General features: G+C 41.0%; 1 protein-coding gene across 3 annotated transcripts in view; it reads right to left on the reverse strand.

Moving 5' to 3' along the window:
- Positions 1-2,390: 2,390 nt before the first annotated feature.
- The window catches only part of RPS6KC1 (ribosomal protein S6 kinase C1), an 84,647-nt gene continuing 67,707 nt past the window's right edge, over positions 2,391-19,330 (reverse strand). For all 3 annotated transcript variants that reach the window (XM_071426259.1, XM_071426251.1, XM_071426269.1), the window contains 3 exons: positions 8,942-9,024; positions 8,131-8,226; positions 2,391-4,995 (listed from right to left, as the gene is read on the reverse strand). In XM_071426259.1, the coding sequence (XP_071282360.1) occupies positions 4,885-4,995; positions 8,131-8,226; positions 8,942-9,024 (290 nt within the window). In that variant the 3' untranslated portion in view covers positions 2,391-4,884. The remainder of the gene's footprint in view (positions 4,996-8,130; positions 8,227-8,941; positions 9,025-19,330) is intronic.

A 19,330-nucleotide genomic window follows, 5' to 3' on the forward strand; every position in this document is an offset into this window, starting at 1 on the left:
AGACTTTTCTCAAACTTGCCACCCTTTGGATCTCAGCAGCAAAGCATTAAGGTGACCACCCACAGCCTACCCAAGACAACACCAATTCCTCACTGCCCAGAGCTGCACGTGTCCCCAGCCTTCCCATACATCACAGAGCCACTGCAGTCCTCTGGCAGCAGCACTAATCCCCCCTGATGGGTCCCTGGGCCAAGAAGATGGAGACAGAGCGGCCTTTGGAGAAGGAGAGCCTCTGATCTGCCAAGAGACAGTGAGGTCCTGTTGGGGCAGCACATCAAGCTGTCACCCGCTGCCAGGAGTCTGGAGCATCCTCTCTGCTGTGCCCTGATTAGCCTCCTCTGCCCCGCAGCAGGGGTGCAGGAGATTTCACTGCACAGCACCAGCAAGCGGTGGGATCACTTCCACCGCTTTGCCACTCACAAGTTGGGATTTTCTTGAGGACAATGCAACCTTTGGGCCAGGGCTGCCCAGCTCTGCTCATGCAGATGGCTCAGGCAGGAACCAGCCCTCCACCGGCCCTGAGGCACAGCAGCCAGCCCTGCGCTGCCAGTCTCAACCCCTGCTGCCAGCAGCAGCTGCTCGGCACCTTTTAAGCAAGTCCCATTCCCCCTCTGGGAGTTGGCTCTGCCACCCCTTCCCAAACGGCAGCTGGAGCCACGTGAAGCACCCTGTCCCGGGGGCTGCCAGCATCCCTGCTGCTGCCTGGCCCATCCCTCACTCCCCCCCGGCCCCAGACCCACTCCCCTAAGCAGGAGCTCACCCTTGCCACAGCCCTATCCCCATGCAGCGCCATGGTCTGACACCCACAGGGGGACCGGCCCTAGAGGCACAACCACACAGAAGGTCCTCAGGCAGCAAGGTGGCCAAAGCCCTAGATCTGGTCCTCACTACACCCCAAGCTACCTTTCATTGGGGGGCATGTGCCAAACAGCCACCATTAAAAATGTACGTGGTGCCACGAACCACCGCAGAGCAGGGCCTGTGGGAGGCTGCTGGGTGGGAGCGTGGCTGAGGGAAAGAACAGGCCCCGGCCATGCAAGGGCCTCTCCAGCGGCATCTCCCACAGTCCCCTCAGGACACCAGGCAGCAAGCATGGCAGTGCTCAGGGAACAAACCTCTGAGGGAGGGAACGGGCAACATTCAGCAGGGCGCTGCTGCAGCAAACCAATCCCACACACCAAACTTCTTGAGGCCTGCAAAGAGCTGTGGGGCTCTGATGTGAAAGCCACGGGTGGCTCAGCAGATGCATGGAGCTGAGGGCTAGCTGCCAGAGGTGCTGCTGACTGGAGGAAGGGGATGGTGCCCAGCCACAGGATGGCACGTGCCAGGGCCCAGGAAATGGCCCCTGACATGGAGCACAGGACCAGGCAGCAGCCAGGAGCCAGAGCACTCAGCTCACAGCACAGCCCTCACAGAAAGCAAAAACCCAAAGAAACCAACAATTGTACTTTTTCATTTTATTGCTAAAATCCCTACCATAAATCTCACTACAGAGGAAGTTTCTGTTTCTCCAGCTTCCTACTCAGCGTCCTTGAGAAAACAAATGATACCACACTCAAAAAAAAAAAATCCTATAGTGGTTTACTTCGCACTTCCCTGTACCTTGTTATGCTGAGTGCTTCATTTAGAGAGAGCTGACCTCCCCAGCCTTCTTCATCCCAGTGCCCTTCGCTGCGGGGACACACCAAGGAACAGGTTAGCACTGGCGAGAGGAGCCGGGTGGATGTTCCGGCACGGGTAACCCTGCCAACTCAGCATCCCAAAGGTGCGCCCGGAGTCAGCATGACAGTGACTGCTGTCTGCGAGGTGATTTTCACAGGAGACACAGGAGCTGTGCCACAAGAACAGAAGCTGTGAATACAGCCATTCAAAGTTATGTCCCTTCTATTTCATGAGATGCACTTTCTCCTATAGGTCTGGGTAGAGCCCAGGCTTACCTCACAGCAATTCTACCCAGGGCAAGCCTTTGAACATTTTGTATCCCAGTTTTTCTTAGTAGGACACAAAGAATATTACAGGGTTCAACAGGATGCAAAGAATTACCACTTTGAGATGCCCTAAGTGCGTAATCTGCTGTACCCGAACATCCAGAGGAGAATAGGAAAATCTATAGCTTTATTTTACCATGTTTTACATAGACTGTAGCTAATTCTTGTGGGGAAAAAAAGAAAGCACTGATTTGTTTTGCTGTTAGCTATTAGGTGTAACAGAAGAAAGCGGGAATGAACACTCATCCAAATGGAGGTGTGCATCACAGGGCTTTGTAACAGGCACCAAAAATAAGGTATCTAGAGCATTTCAACTCATTAAAGCAAAGGACAAAAAGCACCGATCCGGTAAGGTCAGTCTTCAAGAACTAAATATGAAGTTCAGAAAGCCAAGGTCTGAAATAGGTTTGAAAGGTTTTGTTTATTAAAGGAATACATGTAAACACCAATACAACATAATACATGTTCAAGGAAAAAATAAAAATAGAAGCAGGATTGGTTTTGTGCAATTAACTCCAGACCATGCTTCCCTTGACAAACAATTATCTGAGTCAGTGGTAATGTTACAAATACTTGTAGCATCTCAAAAGCTCATTTCTGGCAAGTCATACTGCCATTCCTTCTACTTTCCATGATCTAGATTTCCTCACTACTAACATACTTGAAAAAATATGTTGGTGTCATTAACTAAACCAAATGCTTTGCAATGAGAATGACTGATCATCTGGTTTCTGCCAGAACAGGGTTCTCCTGCTGCTGCTCACAGAAACCAGCCTGCGCTCCCGTGCTATCTTATCCTGCCTTTGCTTACAGCCAGCACACGAGCACAACCTGAACATGATAGCATTTCCAAGTAACATGGAAAATACTTTTTGTACAGTTATCACCAGGCAAATGCAATGGGACAGATCAACACAGGCAGGGGCATTATCTGGTGGCTGGGCTGGAGAGCCCCAGGGAAGGGGGGAGTCAGGTGGCCGAGGGGAGGGAGGCTTTCCTTGAGCGAGGAGCCCTCTCCAGAGTCCCAGCCAGGGCAGTGCTGGGAGGAAGCTGGGGATCAGCTTGCTCTCTGCATTAGAGATTTCCGACACAGGAAGTTGTTCCTGTGGCTCACCTGAGGGAGTTCCTGTTATGAAGCCAGAGGGTGGCGGGTTGAAACGCAGCTTCTGTGGGTGATGTAATCTTGGACAGCCCTGGCTAGGCAGTGATACTAGTGACCTGGTTACAACCTGCAGTGTTGTGACAGCCCCTCTGCTGGCCTGGTGATCACAAGAAAGGGAAGAAAAAAAAAATAGAGGGGAGTGGAATAATTTTAAAAGGAAAAAAAAAGTTTCCAGATTTCCTTTGTTTAAGTGAAGCATTTTCCTTTTCCACTTTATTTGAATACATCGACCTGGTGTCTAACAGATGGAGACTGTACAGATGCACTTTTGGGAGTGCCCATAAAATACACTGCTAAAATACAAATGGAAGGATACTTTTTTTTTTTTTTTTTGAGTTGTAAATTCAGTAATCGTTGCTGTCACCTCACTTTCCCAAAGGAATTTGCCCTTTGTTCTCCGGATAAAGCTGGGCAGAGGAAGAAAAGGGAGGAAAAAAGAGTGCAAGCAAAGGGAATATTTAGGAAAAAACCCACGGATACATAATCTGTACATTGCAGTGTACAGCGTTCGTACATCAGGAATCCATACAGGCATGGCTGCTTAGCAGCACTAGCAGCACTCAGCAAAATATTCTGCATGTCTTATATTCTTCTCCCATTCTCCAGACATTTCTAGCAAACAAACAGGTCAGCTAATTAGCTCCTGCCCAAGTCTTACCCACTAGGGTTTGCTCAGAGATGTCACTTAGTCATTTGGCATGAGCAAATCCCCGGCTTCTTCCTGTTCAAGCAGCAGAGTGGGTGAAGGCTTTCTTTGATTTATTAAGACTATTAACAAACAAACTGGGGAGTTCAGAAGCTTCCTCAAGCACAAGAACACGACCAGAAAGGTTTTTTTCCTGAAGTAGCAGCTAAAAATAGGACACTTAGAGGAAGTAAAGTTCATTAAGTGATAAAGCAGTGGCTGCAGCGATGAAAGAAGAGTTTTTCCTTTTTTATCTATATATTTATTTAGTGTTATGTGTTCTTGCTCCTTATTAGAGTGATAAAGCAGTGTTTATCCAGCTGAGGAAAAGAAGATTTCCCTTTCTGTAGTGACTTTAACATGTAGCTCATCAAATACAACAGTCAAGAGTTTTAAACAGACATTGCCAGCCAACAAAGTACAACACTTGACAGCATTATTTGCCTTTTATATGCTCTTTCCAGAATGGGAAATGATATGCTATTTTCAAGACACATTCCGCAGTATTATGCAACAGCTTTCTTAATTTTTAATGGATATATTATTTTTAATGTGTCAACTTTTGCATAAAGCATTTTAGTATTTTATTTAGTATTTTCTTTAGCATATACCGTTAATAAATTATTTGCTTTTTCCTTCCCTACCCCCCCAAGAGCTGCACTTAGCATAGGGAAATGGTCTATTGACACAATAAAAAAATACTTTCAACTGTCTATAGACACTTCCATCACAGGACAAAGTACCAGGACGACATTCCTGGCCCTGCTTATCTGGCAGAGCCCAACATGCTGCCCAGGAGTTGCCTCAAAAACCTTCCTTTGATGAAAGGACTCACACACACGTAGCAACCAGCTGTGGTAAAAATAAGCCAGCACCCTGTACAACCAGTGATTCCTGTTAAAAGTGTTCACTTCTGGCTCTGTTGCTCCAGCATCCCTTAGCCATTACGTCCAAGTGGTTTGAGACATCCAAAGGAAGCAAGTCAGGGTGCTCCTGTGCCAGAGAAACTTGTCCAGTTGACCTGAGTTTGTTCAGAGGGCACGTGTCTCTCATCTCTGCAGATCTGCCCATTCTATAAGGGCAAAAAATGGATGAGATTTGATGTCTTCAACACCAGCAACGCCAGCACCAAGACGCTCCGCAGGATTAAACTGCAAAAGCTTGACATAAAAGAAAAAAACACATGATTCAGTGAGTAAGAACAAAAACAACTGCTTAAAAGTTCCAGAAAGGTCTAAGGTAAGGGACATCCTACTGTTTTCCTGCTCTATGAATTACTTTCAAGAGTGCAAAAGCATACTTGAAATTCCTAAAATCCAGTAAATGGAAGAAGACTCTCCTTTCCTTGAGTATCAGTCTTACAGTCTTCAGAGACTACTGATCACAGCATGCAATTCCCTGAAGCACTGCACACTGGGACTTCATTTCAAGTGTAACCTCATTTTAAAAAGAGACAGCAGCAGCCAGAGCCTGCATCAGTAGAACTCTGGACGCTGCGTTTGCTTCATGTTAACCTTTGCTCACACCACTGTGGTATGGCTACATCAGGGATAGCAGTCTGTAACTTTCCGTTTCATAAATTTCGAGTTGGTCCTAAAATATCAGGATAACATAGCCAGCTCTCCATTTCCTAAAAAAAAAAAAAAAAAGTTTTGAAGAGTTCTACAAATGGCCTAAAACTGAAAAGTCAAAACCCCAGTGAAAGAAACAAAACAGCCTAATGGCTTCATGGAAATTTCCTGAAACTCAGCACCTCATTTGCTTTTTAGTTGTACATCACATGCTGAATTCATGTGAAAAGGAAATCACAATATTTACATCTGTTTAAAGATACCAATCCATATAAAAGGGAATGCATAGGTAAACTCCAAAGAGACTAATAAAGACACACAAACATATTTTGCAGTTTTCAAGTGTTTATACTCTATTCAATTACAGCCAGTACAAAGGCATGATCTCTTGCTTGCTTTTTCTGCAACAGCTAATAGGATAACTTCTCCCAGTTGTCACTTGGAAAAATGTGTATTCATATCTTGATGCAGTCAACATCTAAGTGAGCCTACATCCATAAACATAGGAATTTACACATTTTAAGATGGCTCTGCTATTTGCAGTCATAGTGTCACACAGTAAAAGTAGCTTGCTGACAGTGAATGGTGCTGCTCTGGTATCTCCCACAAGCCACAGATGCAGCCAGGGTGTATCAGTCTTCCCTGGAAATACAGGCAGCACCAGCACAGGAAAATCATGCATGGTCACTTATTTTCTGGAGTTTGTCCTTCCAGAATAACTTTAATCTCAGAAACAAATGTAAACTGAAACAGACACCTATTGAAAAGTCACACTGCATGTTTTGTTGGTAGTAGAACTTGAAGGTTCCCGAAAACAAAAGCCTGAGTGCAAAATTCCTAACCAACATCAAAAAACAACTTTATCTTTCAGCAGAAATAAACAGATCTCTGTTTTTCAGATGCTGGTTAAATGAAGAAGATGTTTACAATGAAGTCACCTGGACTGGAAGCCACAGCAGGAGACAACTCCTGACACAATTTTCTGTATAGCTGAACACTGATCCCAGAGAGTTACTCTGTGATGTTTTGACCTGTTTACCCTTGGCAGTGGGGGGAAGGAAAGTCACAATGACAAATTGCTATCCATGCCAAGAGAGCTCTCTTCCTTTTCCTGACAAGGCTTCCTCAACAATGAATGGCAGCTTCCTTGGATAGTCACACAACAAAAATGTGATTTACTGCTTCATATAACCAAACCTCCACCAGATAAGTCACCACCCTACACCAGACAGCTTGATCTAACAGGCACTGGGGAGACTGCTCTCTGAACAGACATGGCCTTGGAAAACAGCTGTGAGTGGCAGAAATACATTTGCCACTTAAACCCACCAGTGGCAAAAGAGACATTCTTTGGCATATGTGAAAATAAGCAATACATTAGAATTGTACTAATAGTAGTACTAATAACAGTATTATTATTAGTAGTATTACTACCAATTAGTATTAGTCTACAGCAAAAAAGAATCTTGCACTGGCAGGGACACATGGACTGGATGACTTCATTTGTCTTCTAGTCTTAATAGGAGAACTCCCTTCATTAAATGTGATTTTGCTTTCCTTCAGCTATTTGTCTTATGGCATCTGCGGGTGAACGTAAAAATTTGCTACCATCCAACTATATAGAAATGGGATTTTTCTTTAATCATTTCCCTTTCTACCTTTGCCAAATATGTACTTTCACCTTCAGTGACTTCATGTCACTTAGTCAAAATAGGTGGTGTCCAAACATACAGTTCCATTTCCACTAACCATTTCACCATAACAGCACAGAAATCAATCTGTCACTGGGTCTTCTCATTCACTGAATTTTCAAATTCTGTTTCCTTTGTTTTCTTCAAGAAATACTTTGTACACTCTGCTCTGCTCAAAACTACATCTAAGTCATGCCACTATTTATGCACCCGCTAGCAAGATCCTCTTCAAAGCTGAACAGCACAATTCGTCTATCTTGCTTATTCTTCTTAAGTGGAACAGGTCAGATCTAGGCACCACTTCCACAGCTATGTCAAAATTAATTAGCAGGAAGACTGCATTAATTGAATTTCAAGACCCTGTACTATATGTTCAGTTATGACTACGTAAAGCTAGAGTAAACTAAAACCATCAAACAGTACTATTCCCATTTATTTAAAAATGGTGTATCAGTCTGGAAGCTTGTCTATATATTACAATTTTGCCTTTTGTCCAACCTACCCACTTATCTTCTGACTACAAAAGTCATTGGATTCACCATTTAAAGTACTTTTCTTTAAAAATGGCATCCAGAATGTTTCCTGGAGGAGAGCTACACACTTTCAACCACAGCAAGGTCATAACTTCAAATCAGTGTGCTACAGGTTTCATAGCACTTTGAGCTATTCTGCTGAATTGGCATCAGTATTTTTTACTTTATTTCACTACAATGTTTCCATGAACATTTAGGGCAGAATTCCTAAAATGTTCGTGCATCACCAGCAGGTGTTTCCAAAGCATTTGCCAAACTTGTTCTTTGAAGAAATGGCAAAGCACTCCAGTTTTCTACAGACCCAGCTGGCAGCAGAAGTCAAAGTTTGCAAATGCAACAAGACAACTGGGCAAAATTCATCAGTGCTGATAAAAGGGCCATCCATGTTTCTACCAGCAGCTTTCTTGTTTTACATTTACTTCACCAGAACAAGTTAGGTACATAAGTATTTGTCCCAACCACACATGCACATAGAGAAAACAAATTCCCCCCTCACCTACCTGCTGAATCAGTGATCTGGCCTCCTTCGATACATGGTCTGGTATATTTAAAGAAGTATGAGTGTTTATTCCTGATGGATGACACTCAGCCAAAGACTGGAGGAGAAAAGGAAAAAGGGAAAAAATAAATCAAAGCAGGAAGGCATATTTATTGATTTCAAAACTGCAGTGTTGGATTATCTCCTACTGTCCATGCAAACTTAACACACAAAGCCAAAATTCAGTGCTTCCTAGTATGAAGTACTGGTTCTGGCAGGAATGCCTACAGGTGCTGAGGAGCTCCCTAAGTTAGAGCTTTAGAGCATTTACATCTTAGAGCTTCTGTTCTATTGCTCAAACTTGAAGAGCCTGGGAATTTGGTGGACTTTGCTTTCTTTGTGCAGAGCCGTCAACCAATCACCAGTTTGATTTGGTCGAGCACTCTTTGCCTCAAAATACTGAATTAATGTGTAACAACAATATATGGCTTCTACACAGTCTCAGGAAAGACTACTGGAAGTATTAGGGCAAAAGTTTTGTACATGTACAGATGGAATGTTAGAGAACTTGGATTTCACTGTAGCTAAGAGGGCAGCAGAGTTTTGGTTATTTTTTCAGTCCTTCATTTGGTACAGCTCTATTAAGCTGTTCTGCTGAAGGCTGAACATGTTTTGTTTCTCTGGTCCCATGCAGACTAAGCAAATTGAGAGTGCTCAGGTTGGCAAAGCTCATCAGAGAAATACAATCAAGGGAATCACACCTGGGCACACCACTGGTAAGAAATTACTGGCCAAGAAGTCACTTTTATGGAGTCACTTGCCCCCAGCCCTACCTTCCCAGTGAGGAGTTCAAAAAGAATGGCACCCAGGCTCCACCAGTCACAGGCTTCTGTCTCTTCTAGGATAGCACCAACCTCTAAACATGAGACATTTCAATTAATATTAAAAAGGTCAGTTGCACCTTCAAAATTAACATATATTTACAAGGTGACTGTTTAATGCTGACAGAACATATACTAAATACCACAGAGCTTTCATTATGCCTGCAATTTAGTTAGCCCTTTAGCCACCTACAGATTGCATTGTTCAAGCACAGCAACGCCATACATTTCATGCATAATTTGTATTTTCCATGCATACATAGGCACTTTCGAGACTTGTAGGCATTACAGTTATGATTTTTCTATTCTGGACAAAACTGAACAATGACAGACAGTAAAGCAAAGCATCTTTGAGATGAATTTTTGAGATGAATTCTCTCATCTTTGAGAGAATTTACGCTGAAGAGCTGGACATATCAGAGTGGCCTAATCCAGAAAAGCAGCACAAGGAGGGGTGCAGTAGTTTACTGCATGCCTTAGTTTTGCCTTTGAGGGTAGGATTTGTCTCATGGCTAACCCACACCATTTAATGGGATCCCCATGGGAGACCTCCATGAGCTTTTCACAATGGTCTCATAGAGAGATATCAAATCTGCTTCAAACAGCATAACCACAGCCAGTAACTGTGTATTGCTACAGCCCAGCCCAAACTGTACATTGGTATGAAAAGTTGCTTCCCCTTGCATCCAACCCAACAGTGTTATTGCTGCACAGGCACAAGGGAGAGCAGGGAGGGGAGAAGGAGGTGACAGTCCCTGGCCATACACAAACACCTATTCAGTGGCATGATGCATGCAGAAAACTTGGCCTTCACTGACTCAGGCTTTAAACGACAAAAATTATTAAATACAAACACACCACACTGTCTGCCCTAAAACAGGCAGAAAACCAGATTGCAATGAAGATGAAATCTTCATTTTGACTGTCAAAAAAATGCACAGGCTGCACTAAAATAGCTTTGGTGGCAAAAGCCACACCAGCTCCCCAGCAGAGGACAACAATTAGCATACAGTCACATAGCTGTTGCTGTGAAAAGCAGTGCAGCATGGGCAGAAAAATCCTGCTCATCATTTTATGGAGCTTAGCATGAGCATGGCCAAGAAGAGCTCCAGGTGAGTCCCAGCCCAGGGTCAGGGAGAGGGAGGCGTCACCCCAGAGCTCCCCAGAGGCAGGGAAGCACAGCCAGAGGCTGTGCTCAGGGATGTGCAGCTGCCACACAGCTGGAAAAGGCTCAGCCCCTCCCAGAACTAAGCTCAGGCTGCTGTTGCAAGAGCAACAAGGAAGGATGGCTCAGACATTGTCTCTTGAGGTAGCACATCCCTCACACTGAAAAGTTTACTACACTTAATGGCCTTGGAATGACCGATATGTCACTATAAGGGTGCCACACAGCAGAATTTGTTCCACTCCTTACAGATTAATGCTCCTATCAGCACCAAGAAACTTTTACAAAGATGTAACAGCAACTACATGAGGAACTGTATCAGGATAATTACATGCATTTTTAAAATGTTTTAAGATCCCATGCGAGCACCAGGATGAAGCTGAAGTTACAGTAAATTGAGAGAATTTGTGTAAAAATCAAAATGTGTTCTTGCAATTTAGTTTTAAAGTCCTTCAGAAAGTCCAACCTTCTAGGTAACTATCCTTTAAAGAAAGAAAAACAAAAAAAAAAACCCAAAGTTGGGCCTTTCCACACAAACCAGCTGGTGAAAGGTATTCAGAGCAATTCTTTGTGAAACCTACTAAATGGAAATGCCTTTTCAGTTCAAGGAAGCTTTCTTCCCAACAAGTGACGATTTTTATTTTTAAATTAAATTACACACTTATTACAGAATAAGGACAACAAAGCCAGGAATTAATAAGATTGACTACTACATTCTCAGTTCCACTAACTATCCCATATTGACACACCTTAAATTTTAGAAAAATGTCACAGAAGGAAATAATTCATTTTTCCCAAAGGTGTTTAGTGGGAATGGGCCTCATGAGTTACAGCCCAACTGAAAAAAAAAAAAAACCTAAATGTGAAAAAAATACACCAATTACCTAAATGTGAAAAAAATACATCATTCAGAGTACAGGGAAAAGAAATTCTACCAAAAAAAATCGGTTTTGCTGTTATTTCTCTTTATGCTGGCAATCAGAGATGCTGATCCAGTTCTCTAAAGAACCAAAGTTACAGTACCTCCTTTCACAGAACTGTTCATTACTAGGAGCACTGATGCAAATGGACATATATAGAATAAGAGTCAAAAAGCAAACCAGAGTCCACTTCCTCAAAATCCAAGCTCATGTTTTCAACTGGAAGAACACTTTCAATATATGCCAAGCCAAAACAAATGTCACTGCAGTTCTCTGACAAGAGCAGCACTGAACTGTTCCATCCACTTTTGGCCATGACCAAAATGACACGAGTGGAATAAATTAAGAACAGGCAAGTAACACGGATTTCTCCCAGGGCTGAAGGACTCTGCCTGGGCTCTCATGCACAAGCAGAAGCTGCATAACAAGTCATCTGAACCAACACAGAACACAAAATGGAAAACTCAGCTGAGGGCAACACCTGAGTCCCCTTCTTTACAAAAACTAAATTTTAGCTCAACGTTTTTCCTATTATGCAATGTCTGCCTTCCAGTTGCTTTCCCTATGTTCTAAAGTTTCCTTATTTAATGTTAAAATAAATGTTTTCCTTAAAAAAAAAAAGAAAATTTAAAATTCACTGTGTACACTACAAATAAACATATGTTGTTTACATTTCCTTCCTTTGAACAGGTCTCATGATTTCTGATGCAATACTGATCATAATAAGTCCAAGATTCCACATCAATATTACTGCATTTTATCTTGACTGAACATCATGGGAAAATTTAGAAACTGCAGATTATGAAGTGCTTTTGAGGGACACAGAGTAGCTGGCTAATGTAATATACCACACAGGGCATATGCTTTTTTTAAAGCTTCAATATTGCAATAAATCTGAACTACAATATCTGCCTTCACTAAGAAAACATTTTCATCTCAATCCATCAGCAAAGTAATTTAGACAATAAATGGTAGTGACACATAAGCTTAAGTGAATAACATGGGGATATTTGTGCCAAATCTTTCCTTCATGAACCTTGAAATCAAGGCCCTTACCCAGATTTGTACAAAAATAAACATGTGTACACATGTACACGGTGCTTCTAGGACTGGCAGAACAACATTTGCAGAAAAAAACATTCCTATCATCCTCAAATAGAAAATCAGAGAAATAATAAAGTAGGGTGAAAAAAAAAGTCAATAGCTCTTCCAACGTTACTGCAATTTCATTAAAGAGAGAGCTTTCCTCTTTCTCCCTTCCCAAAGCATGGCCATGTCATCCAGCACCATGAAGCACAAGTCAAGAGCAATGCTAAATTCCTGCACAAAGCAATTCCAATGGCAGCCACTGGGATAACTGAGGGGAAGGAGATTTGTAAAATGCTATCAGGTTTATACAGAGACAGATGGTGCAGGTAAACACCTTCACTACCCTGCACTGTCCTCCTTCCAGAGCAGCTGGTCTCAACTGAAAGGCCATTTCTTTATGGTTTCCATACTTATCTCAATATTTGCATTACACACAGCAATATCTTACTTCCTGATAAGGGAGACATAGCTGACAACATTTTGTATTTTAAACAGAAGTGCCAGTTCTGAAGAAAAAGCAGAACTTCACCTCTCCTGAACACACATTCTCAATAAAGCTATCAATGGCAAACCAAGGCTTTTCTCATTCTTTACACAGCAACTTGAAATATATACCCTATATATACCCTTCTTGCTGAAGGATTTTAAAGACTTTTGCTACAACACCTGCCACATTTTCTTCCAAACAGTTTCCTCCAGGGCTGACAATAATGCCTCATGACCAGCACAGGCAAACAGTAGTTAACATGGAAGAAGCCAGGCTTACAGGAGGCCTTAGACATTCTATGTGCAACTCAGGCCAGATGGCTCATGAAACACCAAGAAAAAAACTTCATCAAAAATTTTGTAGGACAAACAGTAATTTTAAAAAAAAAATAAATAAAAAAGCACCTCCAGTCAGCTCACAGAAAAACTGGCTCTAGGTGGATATAGTGCATCCCCAGACACCCAGGAATCAGGAAAGGCTTTCCCCTTACCCCACACTGCAAGCAGGAACAGCATACTCTCAAGTATCATTTATCAATTCTGCACTGATAGGAAAATAAGAAGACCCATCTGAACTACCATCAGGTATCTGAAAATGTTCATGAGAAATTGGACTTGTTCAACATCCTGAAAAGAAATACAATGTTTTCCCCTCCTGTGGCCATTAAGATAAACATTGCATGAAAAACCATTAGAGACTCTGGAAATTCTATTTACCTTACACTCACTTAATTTTAAAAGATTACTGTTTTATCATCTTTTGATATCTATATATGTAAAGAAACATTTGCAGAGAATCAACTAAAATAATTCCAACCTAATTCACTCGCAACAGACTCAGTCAGCCAAGATACCATAAGATACAGTCACTAAATAAAACATCCCACAAGCAATCTGGCTATAATGCTTTGCCTAAAATGCTTCAGCAATTTATAAAGCACAGTATTGAACCATCTATATTTAAGTATAAGAAGTTTATCATGGTCTTTAAACAATAAAGTAGTGAGGCAAGTCCAATGAACATTTGCTAAGATCAAATGGAGTATGAAAATAGGAAGTTTCATCTAAAAGTTATTCAAAAACATGAGCATCTATGTTCTTCTTTGGAAAAAAAAAAAGGAAAAATAGAGGGAACTGTGGTCTTTCTTTCTTTCTTTTAGCAGCCCAAGATGGAATCAAAACTTCCTCTAAAACAATCATGTGACGAAAGAGACAAAGTTTTATTACTGTTATCAAAACAAAGCAAACATTAATTAACCTCACAGCTAGCTCCGTTTATTTTCACAAGGCATCTTGTATGCTATCTTCAAGGTTTAGTCCCATCTGTAATGTTAGTACTACTAATAACAACAGACATAAATAAACACAGGTAAACTACAGTTCCTTCTGGAGTTAACAACTAGCTTTTATGACAGCCAGACTAAAACATCTGATTTTTACAAATCAACAGCTTGGGTACATCTTACTGCTTATTCTAGTTACAGAGTCTAAGAAAAACCACAAGACCATGTGCTTCACCTGAAACACACTGTGTACTTACAACAAGGCTGAGATCAGACTTTTTTCAGAAAGTACCTGATGCTCTCCCAAAACCTATGCCTTCAATTACCAGCTCCAAGTTTATGATATTTTGCTATTCAGGGAGCAGTCAGTTGTCACTGTTTTCTGTGGGACACTCTGGGGTCTCTAGAGAGCTGTCCCACTCCAAATGGTTGCTGAAAAACTGCTACTCCCAGCCTCAAAGGAATCAGTACTTTTTCTGTACATCCAGACCTTATTCACACCAGCCATATATTTTTCATGTTTGTGTTTGATCCTGTTTCCTATTGCCAGGGTTTTTCAAATCAAGCTAGCTCATTCATCTGATTTTGATGCCCAAAGCTCCTTCACCTATCCAGATATTTCCATTTCTTTTTTGGATAATCCGGAGACATTAATGTCACACAAAAATCTAGGACAGAGTCAGAGGTAAAAAGCAGGAAGTCCAGTCTTACACTATAACCATGAGACCAGCCCACCCCTCGACACATCTCAGGGTCAATGGCACTTTAATCCACCACAGTTATTTTGCTTCTTAAACAATCTACTCAAATTAAATTACTATAATACAGAATAGCAAATTTAATGAGTGCCTGCAAACTCCTACTGAAAAACACATACACAAATAATATGCAGTTTTTCTGCATCAAATGCCTATTTGGTAAACAGAGGCAAATAATCTTTTTCCTTATTCAGTAAATAAAAATTATAGCATGCAGGCTAATGATATCAACTAGCAATTTTTATTTTCATGCCATCTATTTTAGGTGACCAGCTGCACTTTGCATCTGTATTTTCAATTGTTTAAGAGCAAAAGTGATATCTTTATTTGGGAGTACAAAAATCAGGTTGCACGTTGAAACATTTTTGTCTTTTTTTTTTGGAACAAAATTCTTTACACACAATGCCTTCTTTTTGCTTAGGTTTTGCACTGTGCACAAGTAACAGCAGGTTACATAAAACCAAATTTACCATATATTTATTTGTAGGCTTCTGTGAATGCTACTTTGTGTAAATAAGACTTGATTATAGCACACAGTTTATGAAAGCCTCAGAATAATACGATGCATTACTGATGGCCAGTTTCCTACTTACATTTTCTAGGAAGCTAAGCTCCCTTTGGCTGTAGGATCTCAAGTAGCAAATCTCCAGTTTTTAGTAAACACAGTCTGGTGAAAACTTGTTTAAACAAGAAAGAAAAAAGATTCTAAAGGCAGCCCAGTTCTGAAACCTCGTCCTCCAAAAACACTACAGGGATGCAACAGAAAGCATCCCCGCTGCTGGAACAAGAACTCGGGGAGTGTAAATAAAACATCTCATTCACACATCATATTTACACAAGATGTCAGACCAGCAAGCTGCTTCTACAACATGACACTTCACAGGTTAGACTGAAAAAGTACCTTAATTCTCTTCATGAGAAAATCCTCAACTTAAATCTGCTTTACCCGAAGACAGCCTTGACTAGGCAACGGCTGTAGACAATTCTGTCTTTCTCACAGGTATTCTCATACTGAGAATGGCTTTTTACAAAAAAAGTTACCAATTTTGTTTTTTGAATTGTGACTGTCAACAATGGAATACAATTATTACTGTATTTAAAAGTTAACAACTCTTTATATTTAAGATCACAATGTTGGCAAAACCAATACTTAAAATAACAGAAGGTGATAATTTGCATTTCAAAATTCATCTATCTTGCTTTTCTCTCAATTAGACCAAAACATGTTGATTCACAGGTTTGTGTGTGTGTGTGTGTGTTTCTTTTTTAAACTTATTTATAGAGCAGAATAATGGCCCCCCTGCTAGGCTGGCATTTGCTCAAGTTTCTGTCCATGTAAATTGAATCTGTTACTGGAATTTTCCCCCCTTCAGAATACCAAGGCACATTAACCAAGAGATAAAGAGATACATTGCTGATACTATCAGCCACCAGGCAGGTGGATAAAGCAAGGGATTTTTTGTTAGTTTTCGTGGGGATTTTTTGGACAAATATGTGATAAGAGTTCTCAGGGGGCATGGAGAGCAAAGGGCTGTTTAAACAGAAGTGAATCATTCTCATCTGATCTGCTAATAACTTTGTATTCAGACATCAGCTGCTCAGCACACTTTAAAATGTTCAGAAAACAAAATTACTATGAAGAGAGGGAAAGTTAAAGGAAACAAAACACATAAACCTCACTATAGTCACCTTAGCCATATTAACACAGCACAAATTCTCAGTTACAAGCGCTAATTTCTTCTTTAAAAGCAAATAGGTCATTCTTAGCCAAACCTCCCGCAGTTTTACTAGAAGTGGCGTTGAGTTTATACGGTATGATTTATAATCCAACGTTTCCCTTGTGAATTAGAGAAACAACATTTGACTTATCATAGGTGAACAGCGAAGATTTAGTTTAGGCATTAATCAAAATATAGCACAGACACTACTTTAAAGCATCTGCAGACAGCTTTGTTGGTGCCAGAGCTGGTTCAGGAACTTTTGGTTTGTTTTTTTTAATTGAGCAGAACTGTACAGCAGTAAAGAGTAACCCAGCCACACCAACAGATCCAGCAGCACCGTAACACACCACGAGCTTACGAGCACAATTCTTGATATGCAAATAATTACAAATGAGCGGCATCTTCTGTCTCCAGTTCTTAGGAGAAGTTAAGCAAATGAGGGGCAGCCAGTGCAACAGCACCATCCATTAATGGTACAATGCCACCTCCCGTCGGCAGCGGGGAAGTGCCACTCCTGCAACACATGCAGCCCTGCTCGAACTCATGCACGATGCAAAACGACCATTGCTATTTCACACAGAACGAATTATACTGCTCACAGGGAGCGCGATGCAGCTTTTCAGACTGCTCCCTTTCCTTGTCTTTTTGACACTTCTGCATTTATAGGCATTGCAGTTGTTATTTTATATAGGCACTGCATAATGTCTTTTTGCTTCTCCACCTCTCCTAGGACAACAGGAGCTGAACAAATCCCTGCGCTTCACCAGGGCAGGGATCTGATCACTGCTGCTGTACCCACTCTGCCTTGCTTTACCTCAATGCAAGGTTACACTCTGGTGCACAGAAAGCCCTAAAGACAAAATCCTACATCCCACAAGCAAGTTTCGCACAGGTGGACCTCTATTCTCCCTTGGCCCTGCAAAGCTTCCACACTAATATATTACTATCCCCAGCCCATCCAGCAATTAGTTTACAATATATAAATTGTAGAATTTAGACTTCATGTTTTTCTTCAACAAATAAAACAGCTTAAGATTTAAATATATCTTCATGCACTTCACTGCAAATCACTTTATAACTTACACTATAGAAAAGCAACATCTGAAACCTCAACAACTGAAAAGTCGCAACTGTTTCAAATGCGTTTAAAATTTTCGTGTAACTCCGCAATAAAATTTCCTACCTGTTTTAAACAGAAGATATCCTGCAATGTGTTTAAATTTCACATTCATCCTCCCCTTTTTCTGCCTCCAAAATTTGCTCCTCAAAAATCAATGCAGAAAAAAAAATGCAGCCCTAAACTCATCTGTTCTCAGTCTCCAACAGCAGACCCTAAAAAGCAATGTTTATTGATAGACACCTTCCCTTTCTTGCATATGTTGAAAGTGGGCACTAAATTGTTGAAGTCAGGTAGAATACAAGTTATCATATCCAAACCTATTCTGTCTCAAACTCTGTTAAAAGCACACAGCAAGCCAAACACAAAATTTTTACAAGCCAAGTTTCACTGCATCCTTCAGCAGAAGAGAAAAGAAGAAGAAAGGCTCACTATCCAGAGACAGCACATACTCCTGAAAACACCAGGAAAATTCAAAATGAGATAAAGACTCACTTTGAGTCACTTATTTTAGACACTGTGTTTTATTACAGTAAGAAATCATAAGACCTGATAAAATTTTGTGAAGATAATTTTTCACCTCTACAAAAATATAGCATTTCCCTCAGAAAAAAAAAAGCAAAACCAAGTTGTGAGAAATACTTTATATTATATTAACAAGAAACTTAAAAATTAATTTTAAAACCTCAAAACTTGTTCCTAGTGTACTGAACTGAAGGACAAATATAATTTCAAAATCCTTATTCAAAGAAGCAGCTTGAGAAGCAATGCTTTCATGATAAAAGGGTTCTGGGACATGGTACACTCCTCAAAATGAAAAAAAAATTATCATCCAAATTAAGTTTTTTTGCCCCTGTAATATTGGAACCTAGAGAAAGCTTACTAATGTGATTATTGCTTTTAACACTGGTCAAAAGTTCTAAAACAACATTTACCAGCAGCAGTAGCCCTAAGAAAGCTGATGTGGACACAGCTTATACACCATTACTGAATCATTCCTCATAAAAGAATGACACTTGAATCCAAAATATATTTTGTGCTGCTAAATTATACCAAGTATTACTCTCCTACTAAAAATTAACATACAACAGCTACGCTAAAGTACAAGCATGCTTCACAGAGGTAACATTAAGATCAAGAAATCTGAAAGGTAGGAATCACGGAGCAGTACCAATTCATCCACCTTGAATACACCTAATACTTGCATTTGCAAATCCTCACCTTGCAGCCACACAAAGAAAATGCAGCCTGGGTAGGGCAGAGAGGGCAGAGAGGGGAGGGCAACTTCAGCAAAAAAAAGCCTGGATGGGTACCACACCTGTGCTGTGAGGTGGAAATAATGACGGTGTGCAAAACTTAATTCTTGTATTCGGGGACTTCTAAATATTATTTCAACTGCTCCCTAAACACTTAATTACTGTAGGAGTTGGCTGGTTGGGGCTTAGGGGGCAAAAAGCACCTCTCTTTGGATCCTCATTAAGGTACAGAAAAATTAAGCTTTGACTTTCACAGCTCATTAATGATGACAGGGTGGGAAAGGCTGCACTTCCATCTTTGCTAGAGCTCGACTGGGGAGCGCTCTGTTCGAGGCTGTGTTAAGGAGGCAGGAAAACACCTCTCTTAACAGGTTGTCACACATGTTGGCAACCAGGACAGCCATCTATTTAACAAACACAGTAATTGCTGGGATTCCCCAATTATCTTGTTCTTGAATAAAAGTGCCCTGAGGGTAGAACGAAGGTGTTGGATTTACTTTGATAGATGAAAAGAATTATTTTCTGTGATACCTGCCCTTTTGACTT

This window comes from Agelaius tricolor, unplaced genomic scaffold (assembly GCF_023055355.1).
Source record: "Agelaius tricolor isolate 1412-34295 unplaced genomic scaffold, bAgeTri1.0.p SCAF_1, whole genome shotgun sequence".
Classification (NCBI taxonomy): domain Eukaryota; kingdom Metazoa; phylum Chordata; class Aves; order Passeriformes; family Icteridae; genus Agelaius; species Agelaius tricolor.